Source organism: Trematomus bernacchii, unplaced genomic scaffold, assembly GCF_902827165.1.
Source record: "Trematomus bernacchii unplaced genomic scaffold, fTreBer1.1, whole genome shotgun sequence".
Taxonomy (NCBI): Eukaryota; Metazoa; Chordata; class Actinopteri; order Perciformes; family Nototheniidae; genus Trematomus; species Trematomus bernacchii.
Window position 1 is genome coordinate 2400984 of NW_022987727.1, and position 18296 is coordinate 2419279.

The following is an 18296-nucleotide window of genomic DNA, read 5'->3' on the forward strand; positions in this document are numbered from 1 at the left end:
ATTATCTGAAAACATTTTATGACTCTCCCAGCTATTGTTCGGAGAAAGATAAAAAATAATATGTTGATGTGGACAGCGGGTGTTTCCAGTGGTAGAGGTCTAGGGTTTACAGGGTTCAGGGGGGTCAGGCTGGCTCCCCAAACACAGGAAGGCAGCACCGTAAGTCTCATCCAGGGGTGTCAAGGCTGGACACTTGTTGTGTTCCCTCATAGACCCTCACCTTCAACTGTGTCTATTAATAACATCAGGGACATCACAGTGACCCGTCCACTTATGATGGGTGGGATGAGCTGACAGAAGCAAGGGCATGCTGGTTTTAAATGATTAAATTGTCATGAGTAGTTTTTTGTAACTGTAAATATACTGCATGTTCTAGAAATTATAATGTGTTAAAAATAATTTTGTGTAAATTGGTGAGTATAATCTTGATGTGGAAGAGTACAAAACTATCTTTAACTACCTTTAAATATGAAATATTGTGAGGGAGGGTGGGGGGTCATTGTGTTAACATAAGTAGGCTAATCATATGTCCTTTGTAAGGTTGAATTGGAGGCGTGTGCTGTAGGAGTGGGAGCGCGCAGAGGAAGGGAGGGCAATCTTGTCCGGACGCTAATAAGACCCAATGGCTGGTGCAAGGTGGCCAGGAGCTCTGAGACGCGACACAAGACGGTGGACGAAGGAGAGGAAGAGAGGCAGAAAAAAAAAATCTTGGGAGAAACTTTTCTGGATGGACCGAGAGGATGAGAGCGCCGCGGGAGTGTCTATAGGAACTGCAGGGAGCGGTGCGTGGGGCTTTTAGCGTGCGTCAGTTCGTGTGTCACGTCAAAGGAACTGCTTGGAGCGAGAAGCGGTGAGTGACCAGAAACACCCGAAAAACACCTGCGGCGAGTACGTCAGGCACCTGCCAAGGACGTATGGGGATGTTTGTGGCTTAGAAGCAGCTGATAGTTGGCGATATATTTTGGACAGAAACCTTAAAGATCTAGTGAGTCTACTTAAGTTTGCTGCTGGGGCCAAAGTTCATAAACTCTGCATGTCAGCCAATCAGGACCTTTCTTTGAGCTATGACTTTTGTTCAAACTGTACAAACCTTAAGAAAGTCAGAACAAATATAGTTTTTGACAACTATAAAACTCCTTCTTTCCAAGAGTAATACAGTAAATATAACTTCCTGTTCTTGTTGTCATATCTTCATCAGCTCTAGTACCACATGATTTGGAATGGACCAAGATTTGACCCTCATTCACATCACACACCTGGACCCGGGGTATCACTGTGATCCGCTGACTCCTGGGAGCCCCAACCCTCCCCAATGAAGCAGTCCTGGTTGGCCCGCCTGGCACAGCTCGGCCTGCTCGCTGTGTGGACCTGCATGTGGCTGGTCCAGGGATGCGGACCGGGCCCTGGGTATGGTGTCCGCTCAAGGCCCAGGAGACTCACAGCCATGCACTACAAGCAGTCTTTCCCCAACTTCTCAGAAAACAACCTTGGTGCCAGCGGGAGAGCAGAGGGCAAGATCACACGCAACTCTGAGCGCTTCAATGAACTTGTGTGCAACTACAATCCAGACATCGTCTTCAAAGATGAGGAGAACACCAACGCAGACCGCTTCATGACTAAGGTGAGACTGGTGTGGTTTATCCAGTTCATTTATCTAATGTTTTAAGGATGTTGTTGAATAGGATGATACACTGGTTTGCTTGTTTGTAATAACCCCAAGTGATGCCCATTGACAGTTGTATTGCAAGTACAATAAAATAGGCATCCAAGGCAGAGAGTAACCTGAACTTTTTCAAGCCAACCACTCTTCTGGATGATTGTTTAACTACATTTCATGAAAGGATAGGCAGCAGTTCACGGCTCACACCCTGCCACCCAGAATGGCACCTTATCAAATCATTCATTGTTAGCCATACCTGCTCTTTGCCAGGCTCCTAATACAAACAAATGTTCCACACAGTGTGTAGTTTTAACAAATTACCCCCTCCCTTTTCTTGAGATAAGAAGATCAGGATGTAATTCAACACTACCTCTTAAAGAGACTGCCTTCCCCTTAAGGAACACTTCCTTTTAATCTTTAACCAAAGTCTTTGTTAATGGAAATCAAACTATTTCTATGACAGGTTCTCAGGGCCACTTGAACTTAAATGCCTTAATGTTTACTTGGGACAGGTATCCAAATTCAAATCTCCTACCTAGAAAAGGCTATCTTGGCATAGACTTGCTTTTTGACAAAACATTTGAAATGCCACACTGCTGAATATGACCACAGGGTTTCTAAACACTAAGATGTCGCCCTGGTCTCGATGCTGCGGCTTTCTGTGATTGTTTAAGATACAAATTTGTGTTCCTTCCCCTCCCCGTGTGATTGTATGTGATGGAAATCTGTGGTCGTTTATCTGTGCCCAGTTTGAGTGTGTGTATGTGTGCCTGTGCCCCACTTTTGCCCAGATGTGAAAGACTCTCTTTGTGTGTCATTTGGATACTCTGAGGGGTCGCCTATACAAAATTCCCGCCTGCTGAAGTAACGGCACTGTCGGAAAAGCGGCTATTGTAGTTCTGACAATGAAACGCCTCTCTTCAATGGCATTGCGAGAAAAATGTACCCAGTTTGTTTTCTGTCCCTCTCGCTTTCTCACTCTTGCTGTCACATTCCCATGTCATGCCCATACATTCCTCCCCTCTGCCCTCTCTCTCTTTACTCCCAACATCACCCCGCCGCTACAGCGCTTTCTTCTCACCCAACCCTTTCTCCCTCAATCTCTCCCACTCACATCCTCACCACTTTTCTCCCAACCCTATTTTTTTTTAACTAACTTCGCAAGATTTAGGTAATCAATTTAATGTCACAACACCTGCCATATCAATAGTCACAAGAGAAATATGCGTTCAGGAGAAGATGATGAATGTATCACTTTGGTTGCTGACGTCATCATTTTTTAAGCTTGATATTTGTGACAATGCTAACACAGTTTGTACCATCATGGGCAGCGGGGGTGTTAAAAGTCACTCTGCACATTTCCGATCAAATGTCTTGGGTGAAACCGAGAAAACTCATGCCTGGAACAAACTGGAAAAGGCAGAGAATGGCCTTGATTATACTGTCACCCTGTAGAAAAGGCCAAGGAATGTGGCAAACTGGCTACAGTAGCTTTGTTCTGTTACTCTGATTGTTGGAGCAAGGTTGAGTTGGCCTTTAGCAGAGTAAAGGAGGAATTGTGTGATGATGCCAGCAGACAAACAATTATAACTTATGAGACAGAGACGCTGTAGAAATACGTCTTTTCTTCTGAGTTTTACTGAAATCTGTCAGTGCACTGAGGTGTAGAGTAGGCAAACATACTGCAAATACTTCTTGTGCGTTTAAGCTGTGCCATCCAGCCTGTTAATAAATGATTACAAGGGTTCCTTCAGCTTGTGTGAAGTTCAGACATGCCTTTCACTGTACATGGCCAATGCTACGGATCGGTGGAATCAAAATAAAATGAGTCCATACAAATAAATCAATAATCCTTTTGTAATATGTAATTTAATGTACTTTTATATCAAAAGATACAGAGAAACACACACATCCAACATACAATGCATTTTAAAAGGCAAAATAAAAGAGACAAACATTTAGAATTAAAGGTTAAAATTGATACAATCCACACATTATACGCACAAAGGGTACCGTTGAATATAGATTTTAAGAACTAAGGATGTTGAACAGTACATATTTGCTATTAGAAAATGGCTATATTAATATTTTTTGAAACATATTTTGCTATTAGAAAAAGAAACATTATCATATGAGATAGGAAACTTGTTAGACTGTTGTTGTGATGAATGAGTTACCTGATTTGATCCCAACACTACACCTTTCTTTAGAATAATGTTATACGAGAGCCTGATTGATAGTGGAACACTTTTTTCTTATAAGCATAACCAAACATGTTTGATAAGGATCTCTGTATGTACTGGGTGGAAAATGATGGACAATCATTTTTGAATGATCTGTGGTTTGTAAAAGATCCAAAACATATTTTTCATCGACCCACATATGTGCTCATAGCAATTTATCTTTGATATTGGCTCATTTATTCGTGAATAATTCCAAATTGAACACCTCCCCTCTGTCTTCTTCTGTCTAGCGCTGTAAGGACTGTTTGAACAGGTTGGCGATCGCAGTGATGAACCAGTGGCCCGGGGTACACTTACGTGTGACGGAGGCCTGGGATGAGGACGGACACCACCCTGCCAGCTCTCTGCACTACGAAGGCCGGGCCGTGGATATAACCACTGACGACAGAGACACAGACAAGTATGGTCTTCTCGCCCAGCTGGCTGTGGAGGCCGGCTTTGACTGGGTCCACTACGAGTCCAAATATCACATCCACTGCTCTGTAAAAGCTGGTAAGTTTAAGAAGGGAGCTTTCATAAAAAAGAATGCCGTGTCAATGTGTTCAGTGGTGGAATAGTTAGTTAGACCCTTCACCTAACTAAAAGTACTAATACAGCTGGGAAAATTCTCCAGTTCAATTTAAACTCCTGCTTTGAAAGGCAATGAAAATGTGTAATCTAAAAAGTAAAAGTTGCATCAATAGAAATACAAAAGTAAAGTACAATTACCTTGAATTTGTTGTCTACTAAATAATTGTACTTTCTACTTTCTAACTCTGGTCATATTACATCACTTCGCTACATGATGTATCAAGACATTTAGGACAAAAAAAGGATAGGTTATATCATCTTGACTGTTTCTGCTAATCTTCCTGCAGATCACTCTGTTGCTGTGGAGAAAGGGGGCTGTTTCCCAGGCTGGGCCCGGGTCACTGTTGCTGGAGGGGTGCAGAAGAGCCTGTCGTCCTTGGCTCTTGGGGACAGAGTCATGGCCCTGTCTGCGACGGGCAAAGTTGTGTGGAGCCAGGTCCTCTTGTTTCTGCACCAGGATCAAGAAAGCTGGTCTACTTTTCTGTTTCTGGAGACAGAAGATGGTCATAGATTGGCCCTCACTCCAAATCACTTACTCTTTTTCGCCCCCCTTTGCAGACTCCACAGCAGTGAGTATCAGGCTCAGTTTGCTAGCAGAGCCAAAACAGGAGATTGTGTTCTCATCCATACAGCTCAGGGTCAAGTACGTCCATCACGGATCATCTCAGTTTCAGTAGAGGAGAGTGTGGGTGTGTATGCGCCCTTGACAGAAGCTGGAACTGTGTTTGTTGATGGGGTGCTGGCATCCAGCTATGCTCTGGTGGAGGACCACAGACTCGCACACTGGGCATTTGGACCTGTGCGACTCCTCTCCTCATTCAACCAGCTGCTTTTGGGGGAGACAAGAAAAGACCACCAGACCACAGACAGTGAGACAGCTTGCACTGAGACTCCATTTCATTGTAGCACTTTGGCATACAACGCAGGTGTGTATGTGAATAATGACACTCTGAACAAACAAGATGGTCAGAGTCAAACTCTGAGGATGGAAATGAAAGAGAAGCAGACATCAAATGTGCACTGGTATGCTAGATTACTATACCGTTTTGGATGTATCTTGTTAGACTCAAGCTCATTTCATCCTTAAAAGCCTAAAACTATACTCAGTAATCATTGCACTGTTCAATGTTAAAGCTCTAAAGCATGCACCCTAACACTTCCTTATTTTCTTCAATAAATGAAAGCACTGGAATGGCTTGCTTGCTTTTTTTATACCCGTGTTTGCATTGTAAACTATCATCATGATATACCTGAAACTACTTAATTAATATTTTGTAAGAGATGACAATCTGAGAAGGTTACTGTAAAAAATGATATTGAAAATAACTGTATAATGCTCTATTTGTACATCATGTTATTTCTGTTAATTATTTGGGTTATATATGTGTAAAACATATATCTTATTCTAATGTGATAGGAATTAATTTTCCCACAACAATAGAAACTTTATTTTTGTACTTTCTGAATCATAATATATATAAATGTTAAATTGTATTATAATAATTACAATCCATGTATTGTATGTCACATGTCATGCCATAAAATCAGATTAAAATGTCATTTTATTAAGCAACAGCCTGGTTTTCTCAGCTTTAGTCTAAATTGTGTCTGTTAAGCTGATTTGTCATTTGCTTGTTAAGCAGAACTGAGTGTGAAAAACATGAGATGCATGCACAAATATATTTCCCTTGGTCTTAGTTGAGCATTATGTACTGTATGTCTCAGTGTTTAAGAGCTCTGTGGAAATCAAGGCCAGCAGGCTCGCAGGTTAATGAAAAGCCCGGACGTACTTAATATTCCCCATACTGTGCCACCACCTTGACTTTATCACAGACTTTATCACATAGCTACTTCAAGGGAGTGTTTGCTTTTCTTACAATCTTAAAGGACACAGTTTTTCTTTTTCAGCAATCACTGATCAAATTGGGTCACAAGTATATCTATTGATGGTGTTGTACAGTTCATTGTTCACATAACTTTCTATGGCTACCAGTCCCTATGTACACTTTTTACACAACAGATGTGCCCTTTTCAAGTTAATATTATTGGATTTAGTTTACTTTTAAAAGGTTTATATTTATGTGTAAATGCCATATTCAGGACAGTAGTATAGGGTTATACACCCTCTTGTGGAGAAAGCTGATATCAAGCCTGAACATTACATTTACAATAAATGCACTTGTACATGCAATAACAACTCTAGATAATAAACCGTAGTTCAACAAACTTTGATTTGATTTGTACTTTGTATTACTTGTAGTATATTAGTCAATAAATACAATGAGGTGGATTAATGTGTTCACTGACAAAACAGTACATGTTTAACTGAAGTATTCAACACCACGTTATCACACCATGAACCTAAACAGGTCCACAAACTGCATTATGTTTATTCAGAGCTGTTTAAAGTCAATAACTGTCACAAATACTGAGCACTCAAACTGTATTCTCTTCTTTAGGTTTATGTTCTGTTGTAAACATCTGTGGAGTACTGGAGGGGATTATCCTTGAGTTACAGGGGGCAGATGGGAAAGCACCAGCTCCACTGACCGGCCAATAGGATCAGCTGATGTCCTAATACTACCCTCTATTTACATCCATCAGCCAATCAGTCACTGTCTTCCAAACAGTCTCAGCCCCCCAAAATCTAATCCAATCTTGCCAAAGCTGAATAGGGAGTTAAGTAATCCTGTCAGGGTGACCAATAATAACCTATTTTCCAAATTAAAACCTGCACACCCCACATTCAGACAATGAGAAGAACATATTTTCTGATCTAAATATAATTCTGTTTGCACAACAATATTCATTTAAAAATGAAAGAGAAGGCTGCATCAGTGGAGATTTGTTATAAATGTGTTGTGAATTAAAAACACTTATTGAGTGCCACAGAAGATATTCCCAAACATTATCAAATGTTCTGCTGAAATCGGGGTAGGCTTTTTTTCTTTCATGAACAATAAAGAGTATAACTCCATATGTGATAATAATAATAATAATAATAATAATATAATCTAAGAAACCTTGACCTTGAATGACTTTAATCATAGAAACAAGTTACTCACTGACTAATCCAAAGAACAATTCGAGGAGAAAATCAAAGTCAATATGAAACCACATTTATTCTTCAAAAACTAAAGGATGGAAGGACAGCCTTTTAAAAAACAATGTCTTATAGTATCATTAGGAATGGCTATCTACCAGAAAAATCTATAAAAATGTTAGGCTCCTAACTAGAATGTGTGGGTGTGAATCAGCATTTCTTAAGTCTTGGATTCTGGTCACATTTGGAAGACAATTCTTTATTTAGCTGCATGCTTTAGAAAACCAACTGCATTCATCCGGTTGAAAGAATTCTTGTAAAATGTTTTATCTTCAGCGATTTCAACGGAGCCCTGAGGCCTTTAGATGCCTCTGCACATATGCATTACCAACGATTTTTCACAGTGCAGGGTCAGCTGCAGATCACCCACGCTGCAGCAGGTGCCCCTGCTTGCCAAGCACACAATGTATTGTGAGGAATGCATGTGTTATCACTGACATAACCTTTACATTTGGGACAAGTTTTGAGTTATACCACAAATAAGTAACTTACCAGCAACTTACATTTTGTTCTCTGGACAATGACAAGAGATAACTGATGTGACTGTAACCTGTGACCTTCTCCCATAGGACAGAGTGTTACCTAACCTAGTTTTGTGTTAGTTCACAATATCATTCCAATGTCATTCAAGTTTTCCTGGATGTACTGCTTCATGCTTTTTGTTCACGGACCATGAAAATATGATATGGGGAGGTTGGTGTTGTGATTTAAGAAGCAGAAAAATAAGAGGATTTCTGAAAACTTAATTAAATGTAATTTTAGACTGTGCTGTTCAAAGGTTTTGATTGAAGCATGCATTTGATTTGGCCCTAATCTGCAGAACCATTGAAAGTTGCTGCTTGCAAAGCATTAAGGTCCACATGCAGTCACTTGGTTGACCTAAAACCTTAAACATTTAGAAATTGAGCGTTCTTGAACCCATCCTTCCTGAGGCCCCCATGCCACAGGGGGTTTCTCACAGTGATAAGGCAACAGAATGACAGAGTAGGCTAACCTCTCATCCCCACCGCCATAGGATCTTTATAATGTTTAGCCTCAGTATACTTTATGATTGCTTCTTATCTTAGTTGAAGACTAAGGGTTGATAAAAAAACTGTACAGTGTTGAGTGTTTTTTTTGGGGGGGGGGGGGCAAACATGTCAAATACCACCTACGTGGATGGACAAAACAATGTTGCCACCAGTCGCACGGGATACAAAAACAGCTATTTTTGCTCAATATTATCAGTGAATCTGCTGAAAACTAGGTCATGGTTTATTTCACATCCTTGTAGTTTAAAGTAATCTATAAATCTTCCCAATCGCTCTCAGTCACTCGCTCCAGCAAAATGCGCAATGCATAGCAGTATGGTAACAGTAGGAGAATACAGTAACATAAGCGGAATAAGTCATTAGCAACCACGATGAAGTGCACAGTACACATTGTTTATGTTAATTACAAAATGAATTTGCACTAAGAATTATGATCCTATTAGAAGTCATTAATATCGGTCCTGATTTTCAAAAACAGATGCATTTGTCCATCGGCATATCAAAGGGGCTTCGGTTCTACAACCATAACAATCTGATGAAAAATGGCTTCCCTGGATCTGAAAATCTAATGAGTTGATATCATATATCCACCATATTTCGGTGGTGGGAGCTTTCGAGATTAGACCCGTATGTTGTGTGCTAAATATCATATTGGCACAAATAATCCATTACTACACTAGAGCTGTAACACGGTTTACTGTTATCTAGTGATACATACAAATGTTTTTATCGTTCTTTTGCATGAATAATTTGTTGACGTAGTTGTTATTAGCTAGCTCTGCTAGCACTCGGCGGAGCAGCAATGTGCAGAAGCAACGCAGTTCAGCAAAGTGAAGCGATGTCCCATACATGAGTACTACAAATACAAAGTTGAGCTGCACATTTAGGCAGATAAATGTTTGCAGTGGACAACAACTAACAGTAACAAATATTGTCTTTAGTCCCAACAAAGTTTTGCACTGTAGTTTTAGCATGCACTATGTTGTGCAAACTAGTAAATTAGTAGCTTTAACGACCTCGCGAGCGAGATTCCAGAACAGAGCAGAAGCTAGCTCCTGTTAGCATTCAAGCTAAATCCACCAGCAGGAGCGAGATATCTGGTTAGTTTCTGGATTCACAGCTTGATGCTGTGGAGCCTATGAATGGACTGGTTAAAGACTTTTGGCGTTGTTTTATAGTTCCCCGGCAGTATACGACCACTCTACACAAAGTTCGATGTGCTGGATAGCAAGCTAACCATAGCATTATCCATCTAGTTAAGGAGCTAGCTGCACTGCCTGCCTTCCGCCGAGGTGCACTTCCCCCACTCTCCCTCCAGCCGGCTAGCCGCAGCGTTAGTCCGGTACATAAAATGAAGCGACCATCAGCGTTTTGGGAAGCTGTGTGGCTGTTTGGATTTTGCTGATGTATGAGGAGACGATATTGTTTTTGTGAGGTGAGCTTGTTTTTATTATGGCCGCCTTGAACTTCTTGCAACAGACATACCTAAAGACATATCAACCCTGACCTTAGACCGGGTAATGTTAGCTCTGCTTCGGTAACACTTAGCTGTTAGCTTCAACCAAATGGAGGGGTCTACTTGCTGGAGAACTAGCTATGTTACCTGGGTGTTAACTTTACGTTGAAATATGTTTTACGCTGGTTGTGCCCAAGGTATGATAAGAAGAGTAGCCGGTTAACATTTTAGAAGTTCATTAGCATGTGTATAAGATGGGGTGTATTTCTCGTAGTTTTGCCTCTTCGGGACACTTTGTTGCTACGTCACCATTGGTAGATGTTGGCTTTTCCGTTTCAACCTCTCGCCGGTGACACGGACACGGCTATTTGCTGGACGGAACCAACCCTTTGAAGTCGGTGTTTACATTGAGGAATAGTGCTTAGCTTTGCAGTTATTCAACTGTAAAATCTTATTAGCTTCTGCCGAGGCGCTGAAAATAAATAGCTGCTGCTTTGACTGACATTACAAAACAACAACAAATACATTAAAGTTAATTTGTATCGTTAACACTTTTAACGTTAACTTAGCTAGCATGGTGTTAAGACGGTAACTTGGCCATCATGTCATCCCTTTTGCTCTGATCAGTGCCAACTTCATTTTTAGAGACAAAGCCGTTTCACTATGCTTATTATACGTGATGTAGGCATGTAGCACAAGGTTTTTGTAATACTTGGTTTTGACGTTAGTTTGTTGTCAAGAGAGTGCGTTTCCAGTATTGTTGCCACCGAATGCGTTTGTTACGAAGATGTAACGTTAATGCTTCATAGAGAAATTAATTTGTCCATCAGCTCGGTTTGCATCATGGCGTTCACGGCTTATTTTGCCATATGCCAAACAGCGTTTACATGTAGATCCAGACATGGTGTGTGTTAGGTGAAAAGGGTCAGTATGTTGCATATTACCTGGGGAGTTTTGGATGGACATGCGTTCAAAAACACTACTAAATGATTATGACAAAGATGCACTGTAATTGATTTGGTGTAATAAATAAATGCATTCTGAACTAATGAAAAATAAATAATCTGTTCTATGGGTCCTCGGTTGGGATCTCCTTGCTGCTGCTTCTGTGATAATGAAAAGGAAACATGTCGAAATGTGTGTGTTGGCTCACAGGATGATTTCACGAGTATGGTGGCACAGTTTCTTGTTTTAAATAACAAAACACTGCAATATTTTCAGCTTGATTTATATTTCTAAGCAACCGTCACATATATTGTCATGTGAGCCCATTTGATCAGGACATACAGCATGGCATCACTGACGGTTTTGTCGTCATCTATATTATTTTGTGACATGAGATTTAAAGCTATATAAACACATATTGGCCATTCTGTGATATAAGCCTACTATGAGTAAAACACACCATTCCAATGGAAGCTGATCTGCTCATGTTTAATTGTCGTCTGTTAGTGGCGTTTACACGTTCAATAACATGACTGTATATAACTAACTATGTGAATAAAATAAAATGGTGATACAGCCAAGTCTTGGATAGTTTATTTTACAGTATTATTTGATAATGTCGTGAATCTCACAGCGGAACCATGAAGCGACCGATAAATGTTTTGCACGAAAGAAGCTCCGCTGCAACAGGAAGTTCTCCATACGGAAGTTGTGTTTTCTTTGTGTATCCCGATTTATGGTTGTTTTATTTGGGGAAAACACCATTTTAGTTTTATCATTGTGTGCTTTTTCACGCTGCCGTTTCACCGATTTGGATTATGCATTGCCTGGTAAATGATAACTTGAATTGTTTAAGCGGTTTCCGGACGATCTGTGTCCTGTAACACTCGCGCTATTTTCACGAGTTTCCGAGGAAGCTCGGCTGCATTAGTGCTAGCGTTAGTCAGATTAACACAAGGAAATAATCTAAAGTGAGCACCCAACAGCCATATTTCATTGGTTGCATTGTTTGTTCGAAATCTGTTTGAGAAAAGTGGTTTTGGATTGTTAGTGAGGCTACTGTATACTATGTTTTGGAAAAGAAAAATGCATTTTAGGAATGTATTTTCATGATGATAAACATATGTTGGCTAATGAAAAGGACATTTTATATTTCTAAGTAGAGACCTACATCCCACTTGGTTGTTTACTTCATGTGGGAGAAACTCCCAATCATATGCCTTTTTAGTAATGCTTCTAACATATATATTTTCTCTACAGTCATTGGTCAGTGATAGCACACTCATGTCTTGCTAGCCAGTTATGAGATAAAGGTTGTTTGCATGCTGGGAACATTTTAGTTAAATTAATGTATTTCTGATAAACATTAACAAGTTGATTTGACTTCTGTTTCTGAATTGCAGATCTCTGTCAAGGAGGTCAACATCAATACGGGGGATGGACGAGCAGAAAACAAACTGCGATGAAAATGAATCTGAACCAACAGGTAATGCATTGTTATTCAAATGTCACCATTTCCAAACATCATCCACTATTAATGTACACTTTTCTGCTGGATGATAAATAATTTACCTTTGGACTTAAAGAGAAAGGCACAGGGCTGAGAACAAAATATATTTGAATTTGTACAAATCATTTATTAGAGGAGCTAATGGCAGGCAAATCAAATTGGGGTTAGTCAAATTCACTTATTCCCTTTTTTTCCATTCCCTAGCTGATGATAATGCCCCTACGAAGAAGCTTGTCTCCTCCTCTGAGGAGTCCAAAGCCCTTCCTGCTGCCGAGGACCTGTCTGGTGCTACCTCAGCCCCGTCCAGCACACCTGAGTAAGTTATCAATTCCTATCAAAAATGTTTAAGTCAATAGTCTATATGTCAACAAGCTGCTCATTGTTGGCAAAACCAAAAACGGAATCTCTGATGGTATTTTTTTTTTACTGTACAGTGGTAGCGTCCGAGCTTGTGTGCTCTGTAACTGTGTGGAGCGGAGCCTGCACGGCCAGCGGGAGCTGAGACACTTTGGGCCGTCTTCTGAACGGCCGACCCTCAAGCCATCAGCTTCCCTACTGCCACAGCCCGGAAATGATGACCTGTCTTCCATTGGATTTTCCGACTCCCCCTGTCTGGCATCGTTCTTTGACGACTCAGGTTGAAAACAACATTATTCTATTCTATTTTGTTTGTGTACAATAACAAATAGCTTTCAGGAATCAAGCATATTATAGGTTACATCATCTAGAAATGTAGCACACAGGTGTAGAATTGGACAAATAATGTTAGAGATGTCACTGACGCTGTGCTTTATATTAAACAGGGGGCTGTTTGGTTCATCACTGGTGTGCTGCGTGGTCGGAGGGGGTGAAACAGGTGGATAATGAGGAGCTGGAGAATGTGGATAAGGCCGTTATCTCAGGGACACAGCGGGTAAGTTCACTGTCCATCGGTTTTGATTATAAATATCAGGAGAGAATATAGGAATGAACAGGTTTCCTTAATACATCTTTGTTTCCATTGGTTCGTTTAAGCTTTGCGAATACTGCAAAAGGCTGGGTGCAACCATTCGATGCCATGCTGAGGGCTGCTCGCGGTTCTACCACTTCCCCTGCTCGGCGGCCAGTGGATCCTTCCAGTCCATGAAGCAGCTGGTCCTCCTCTGTCCAGAGCACATAGACAAGGCGGAGGAGTTGGGTAAGAGAACCAGACATCCTTGTCCAAATTGTGATGTCTACTTAGTGCTTGCTCACAGCCAGGCTTATACTATGTGCACATGTTTAAATATAGTGATGTACTATATGAGAAAATAAGGGGAAATGTATACAATAACATTGTTGAATTTAGCAAGAACTAAATTACTTGCAATAATAGCTATACTCTGTTCAGCTTGTCTGCTGATTTCTATTTCTGCTAAAATACAACAGATTAATTATTGAATTAAAATCTGAAAGGAAATTATTATTGTATATTATTTTATTGAATCGATATAACGGATTCAATGGTATGCTGAAAAAAGAATTGTGGTTACATTTCTATTGGCAGTTTTATTCTGAATTTGGTTTCTTGTCTGTGAACTCTACATTTGAATGCTTTTGTGTAAATCAAGTGTCGACTGCCAGCATATGCTGAAAGTTGAAAAAAGCGGACTTTGGGACATGTCCTTGAATGTTGAATATTTTCAGGCTTATAGAAACAATACCTGCTTTGTGAAACAAAACACCAGGCATCTATGCAAAAGTGGCTACTGGCTTACTATCTTGTGTTTTTTTGTGTTCATATGTATTTTAATTATTTTCTTTACAGCAGGTGAGGAGTCTTGGTGTGCAGTGTGTGACTCAGCGGGGGAGCTCACAGACTTGCTGTTCTGTACGGGTTGTGGCCTACATTATCATGCGGCCTGTCTAGAGATCGGTGCCACGCCTATCCAGCGGGCAGGATGGCAGTGCCCAGAGTGTAAAGTTTGCCAGACGTGCAGGTAAGAAAAACAATTCTTAGATTGTGCCTGAATGTTTTTTATTATATTTCATCCTGTTTTCTTTTTTTTTTTTAGCTTTTTTTTTATTCTTTTTTTTAAAGATGAATGTCTTTATTATTCATTTATTTTAGGCAACCAGGTGAAGACTCCAAAATGTTGGTATGCGATGCCTGTGATAAGGGCTACCACACCTTCTGCCTCCAGCCAGCCATGGATTCTCTTCCCTCTGACCCATGGAAATGCAGAGTAAGTCACATTTGTCTTTCATCTTGGTACAAAGACATTACTTTACTTCCAAAATGTACCTAACCGAAGAAACCCCTTTTTTAAATCAGGATATTTGGGGCTTCTTTGACCATTCGGTTTACAATTTACACCTTTTTTGTCTGTTTTTTCTCAGAGGTGTCGTGTGTGTACGGAGTGTGGTGTCCATGGACTGGGGCTGCCAGGTTCGGCCCAGTGGTTTGACAACTACGCCGTGTGTGAGGGCTGCCAGCGGCACCGCAGCTCGGTGTGTGGTGTGTGCAGCAAAGCTGCCAACACATCTGTCACTCTGCAGAGCTGCAGCACATGCCACAGGTTAGTTTGATGCAGAAGCAAAATAGTGTTAATTTGTGCTGGCTTATCGCTCCTTGTCATACAATATTTCTCATAATCTCCTAATTGTCCTAGATCGGTGCACAGTGAATGTTCTTCACCGGGGGAGCTTCCAGAAGCAAAGTGCATTTGCCGGCTTTGCAAGGAGGGTCAGCTGCAGCCTGTCACTAAATCATACACAGCAGAGATACAAACCAGAGAGGCGTCTGAGGAGACTGTGGATTTGGTGGAGGCGACAATCCAAACAGATGCAGACATGGTGACAGAAGAGCACACAGACTTATCAGAGCTGGCACCAGGGCAGAAAGGTGCATCGGAGAAGGTTCAGGACGAGGCCACGACTGATAAAGAGACTCCCATGGTCCTGGGTAAGTCTGCATCATGCACATTAATGCATCTTGTTTGTGCACCTTGGCAAATAGAAAATACATTTTCTCTATCTCTTATTCTTTCCAACTGCAGCACTTAAAGCAGTTCAGATTATTTGTATATGATCGATGTACTTGATTCTTCCAATTTTTTGGTTGTATCCACATGGTTGAATGCACTTATTGTAAGTTGCTGTCGCTAAAACGTAAGCTAATTAAACGATTTGAAATGTCAGGCTGAGATGTGCTTCTGATGTTAACTACTTTTGGCTTCAGGGGTGGAGTCCGCAGTTGTTGAGACACCAGCCGTTGGGGAGAAGTTGAAGCAGGACGAGCCGCAGGGAGCAACAGAAGAATCGCCTTCTGAGGCTCCCGCTGTTCAGACTGAGGCCACAGGTAAACTTGTAACGCACTGTAGACATTTTTTAATATGAACACAAAGCAGTAGTTTATTATCTGTATTATGGTGTGCCGTAACTAATGATATATTTGTAAATGTTTACACTAGTAACCACGCATTCCTTAATCTTAATTGTAGATTGTGCAACAAAAGAACAGAGGGCCTCTTGTCTACCTACTGATGAAGAGAGGGTAACAGAGGCAGTCAGCCGTGGGACTAAAGACGCCCAGGCCCAGGCCCCTCCAGCAGAGACACAGTCTGACAACCCTAAAGAAGAACCATCACCGGTGTCAGAGCAGGGTCCTGAAAACATGGAGGTGGAGAAGGAGGATAAGCAAGAAACCACTCCATCAGTGGAACAAGAAGTACCATCAGAGCCATTAAAAAATGTCTCCAAAGTCACGCACGTCCCACCACCATCCAGTAAGGATCCACCAAAGTTACCATCTTCTCCTGCCTCTGTGGACAAAACGGAGCACTCGCCTATGGATAATCGGCAAGAAAGAAGTCCATGCCCGGACCCTCAGTCTCCTTCTCCTCTTTCTATATCAGGAGACACACAAGAGGCCCTGTCGTCTATGGAAATGGAGCGGAGGTTACTACCTCACTCTGAGGAAGAGGATGATGATGACGAGTATGATGAGCAAATGAAAGGAGATGGACTTATTGACGACATAAAGCGGGAGCCGGACGATCTGTCCTACCTGAGCCATGGAGACGAGAGCAGCAGCGGCTTTCTGGGCTCTCCAGGAGAACAAGACCCTCAGCTCTCCATGGAGCTCGGCCACTCGCACGCAGATAACCTGCTGTCTGAGACCGATGACTCGCTTCCCTTCGAGCCCCTCAGAGGCGACAGAGAGAAGGTGAAACGCAGAGGGTCCCCCGGTCGCTCGCGGGTCAAACAGGTTGGTCTTTCTTTACTTGGTATTTTTCTGCTCAAACAGCTGATGATGGTTTTAAATTAAGTTGTTTGTAGGACTTGACATTGAATTGGTTTAACTCTGCTTGTAGGGGCGAAGCAATAGTTTTCCTGGGAAGCGCAGACCCCGAGGAGGCGGTGGAGGGAGAGGGCGGGGTGGGAGGTCCCGCCTCAAAGCCATGGCTTCCTGCATCGACGCTTTCTTGGTGAGCTTCATGAGGTGGTCATAATCACTCTTTTCATACTTTGGTTATTGATATTTTTGATCTTTAACTGTTGATCCCCTTGTTCACAGCTAAGCATGACCACAGACACTGGAGTGAGTAAAGAGGAAGACGAGGAGGAAGACGACACCATGCAGAACACAGTGGTTCTTTTCTCAAACACTGATAAATTTGTCCTGCTCCAGGTACAGCTCTTATGTCATCTTTTTAATTACCCTGTGGCATAACTACAATTTCCACTTTCAAATGCACCGCAAATACTCATTGTTTCCTCTTTGTTATATTGTCCTTTCTTTCTAGGATATGTGTGTTGTGTGCGGCAGTTTTGGAAAGGGTTCAGAGGGGCAGTTGTTGGCTTGTGCTCAGTGTGCCCAGTGTTACCATCCTTACTGTGTGAACAGCAAAGTAAGCACAACATTTCCCTTTGTTTTTATGTGTATTTTTTTCACAGTATTTCTAAATGAAACCTGATATTTCCTGTAGATCACCAAGACGATGCTCCGTAAGGGCTGGCGCTGTCTGGAATGTATTGTGTGTGAGATGTGTGGAAAGGCTTCGGATCCCTCCCGTCTGCTGCTGTGTGACGACTGTGATGTCAGCTATCACACCTACTGCTTGGACCCGCCCCTGCACAATGTCCCCAAGGGTGGTTGGAAGTGCAAATGGTAAGCGTAATGTTTACTGACAAAAAACGGACAAAATTTCAACCGTATAGTTCGGCTCTATTCAACTAATTTTAAGAAACCAGTACTTTTCTCTATTTTAATTTCTACTGCCACCTGTCTATCATGAAACCAATCGGGTACATTTGCACTACGTCTATTGTGTACGTCAGTTTGCATGCTGACATCTGGGTCTAGTGAATTAAAACACTGCAGTCACTATTGACGGTGTCGCACTGGAGACGTTTGACCAATCAGCGGTCTGCAGTGTTTAAACATCTCCTTCTGGTATCAGCTTAGCTCACTTTTTGACCTAGACCAAGGCAGTACCAAAAAAAGGTCCAGGTGTACTGTCGGCAACTCTTGTGAAAAAACAAAAAAGACTAGTTCAGTATCATGCAGTAGAAATGCAGCATAAGAGCACACTGTTTCATTCAGCATGGTAGCTTTGAATAGGGCCAAATGGAAATGAATACATGTTCATTTGCATATTATGTAAAACACTCATGCCTCAGCCTGCATTAGCAATTCAGAGGCCCATCCCTATGCCTCTTGCTTCTGTAGCAACAGAAACAATATTGCAACACTCAAAATAGTTCCTGTACTTGTTTGTTTTCTTCAATCTTGCATATGAGCTTTATATTTAACAC

At 41.5% G+C, this 18296-nt stretch overlaps 2 protein-coding genes across 3 annotated transcripts in view; both read left to right on the top strand.

Annotated features, from left to right (window-relative positions):
* Nucleotides 1–593: 593 nt before the first annotated feature.
* On the top strand, nt 594–6038 carry dhh (desert hedgehog signaling molecule). 2 transcript variants are annotated; one of them, XM_034145055.1, is made up of 4 exons: nt 594–850; nt 1199–1621; nt 4134–4395; nt 4761–6038. In XM_034145055.1, exons 2-4 carry the CDS (start codon nt 1313–1315, stop codon nt 5558–5560), a joined length of 1371 nt encoding a protein of 456 aa, XP_034000946.1. In that variant the 5' UTR covers nt 594–850; nt 1199–1312; the 3' UTR covers nt 5561–6038. The 2 variants fall into 2 exon arrangements, with proteins under 2 accessions (XP_034000946.1, XP_034000947.1); XM_034145056.1 differs by lacking the exon at nt 594–850 and adding an exon at nt 860–985.
* A 3679-nt stretch (nt 6039–9717) lies between these two features.
* kmt2d (lysine (K)-specific methyltransferase 2D) overlaps nt 9718–18296 on the top strand; it is a 31482-nt gene continuing 22903 nt past the window's right edge. The window contains 16 exon segments of the mRNA XM_034145057.1: nt 9718–10042; nt 12412–12494; nt 12723–12834; nt 12953–13155; nt 13322–13431; nt 13533–13695; nt 14305–14476; nt 14608–14722; nt 14877–15055; nt 15149–15441; nt 15718–15837; nt 15980–16746; nt 16853–16966; nt 17056–17169; nt 17285–17389; nt 17468–17649. Of these exon segments, the coding sequence (XP_034000948.1) occupies nt 12446–12494; nt 12723–12834; nt 12953–13155; nt 13322–13431; nt 13533–13695; nt 14305–14476; nt 14608–14722; nt 14877–15055; nt 15149–15441; nt 15718–15837; nt 15980–16746; nt 16853–16966; nt 17056–17169; nt 17285–17389; nt 17468–17649 (2798 nt within the window). The 5' untranslated portion in view covers nt 9718–10042; nt 12412–12445.

Excerpts from the sequence above, each read along its gene's own strand:
- dhh (XM_034145055.1), top strand. The coding sequence starts at position 1,313 with ATGAAGCAGTCCTGGTTGGCCCGCCTGGCACAGCTCGGCCTGCTCGCT. Across the intron at positions 1,622-4,133 it reads CAGACCGCTTCATGACTAAG|CGCTGTAAGGACTGTTTGAA; the intron begins GTGAGACTGGTG and ends TCTTCTGTCTAG. Across the intron at positions 4,396-4,760 it reads CCACTGCTCTGTAAAAGCTG|ATCACTCTGTTGCTGTGGAG; the intron begins GTAAGTTTAAGA and ends ATCTTCCTGCAG.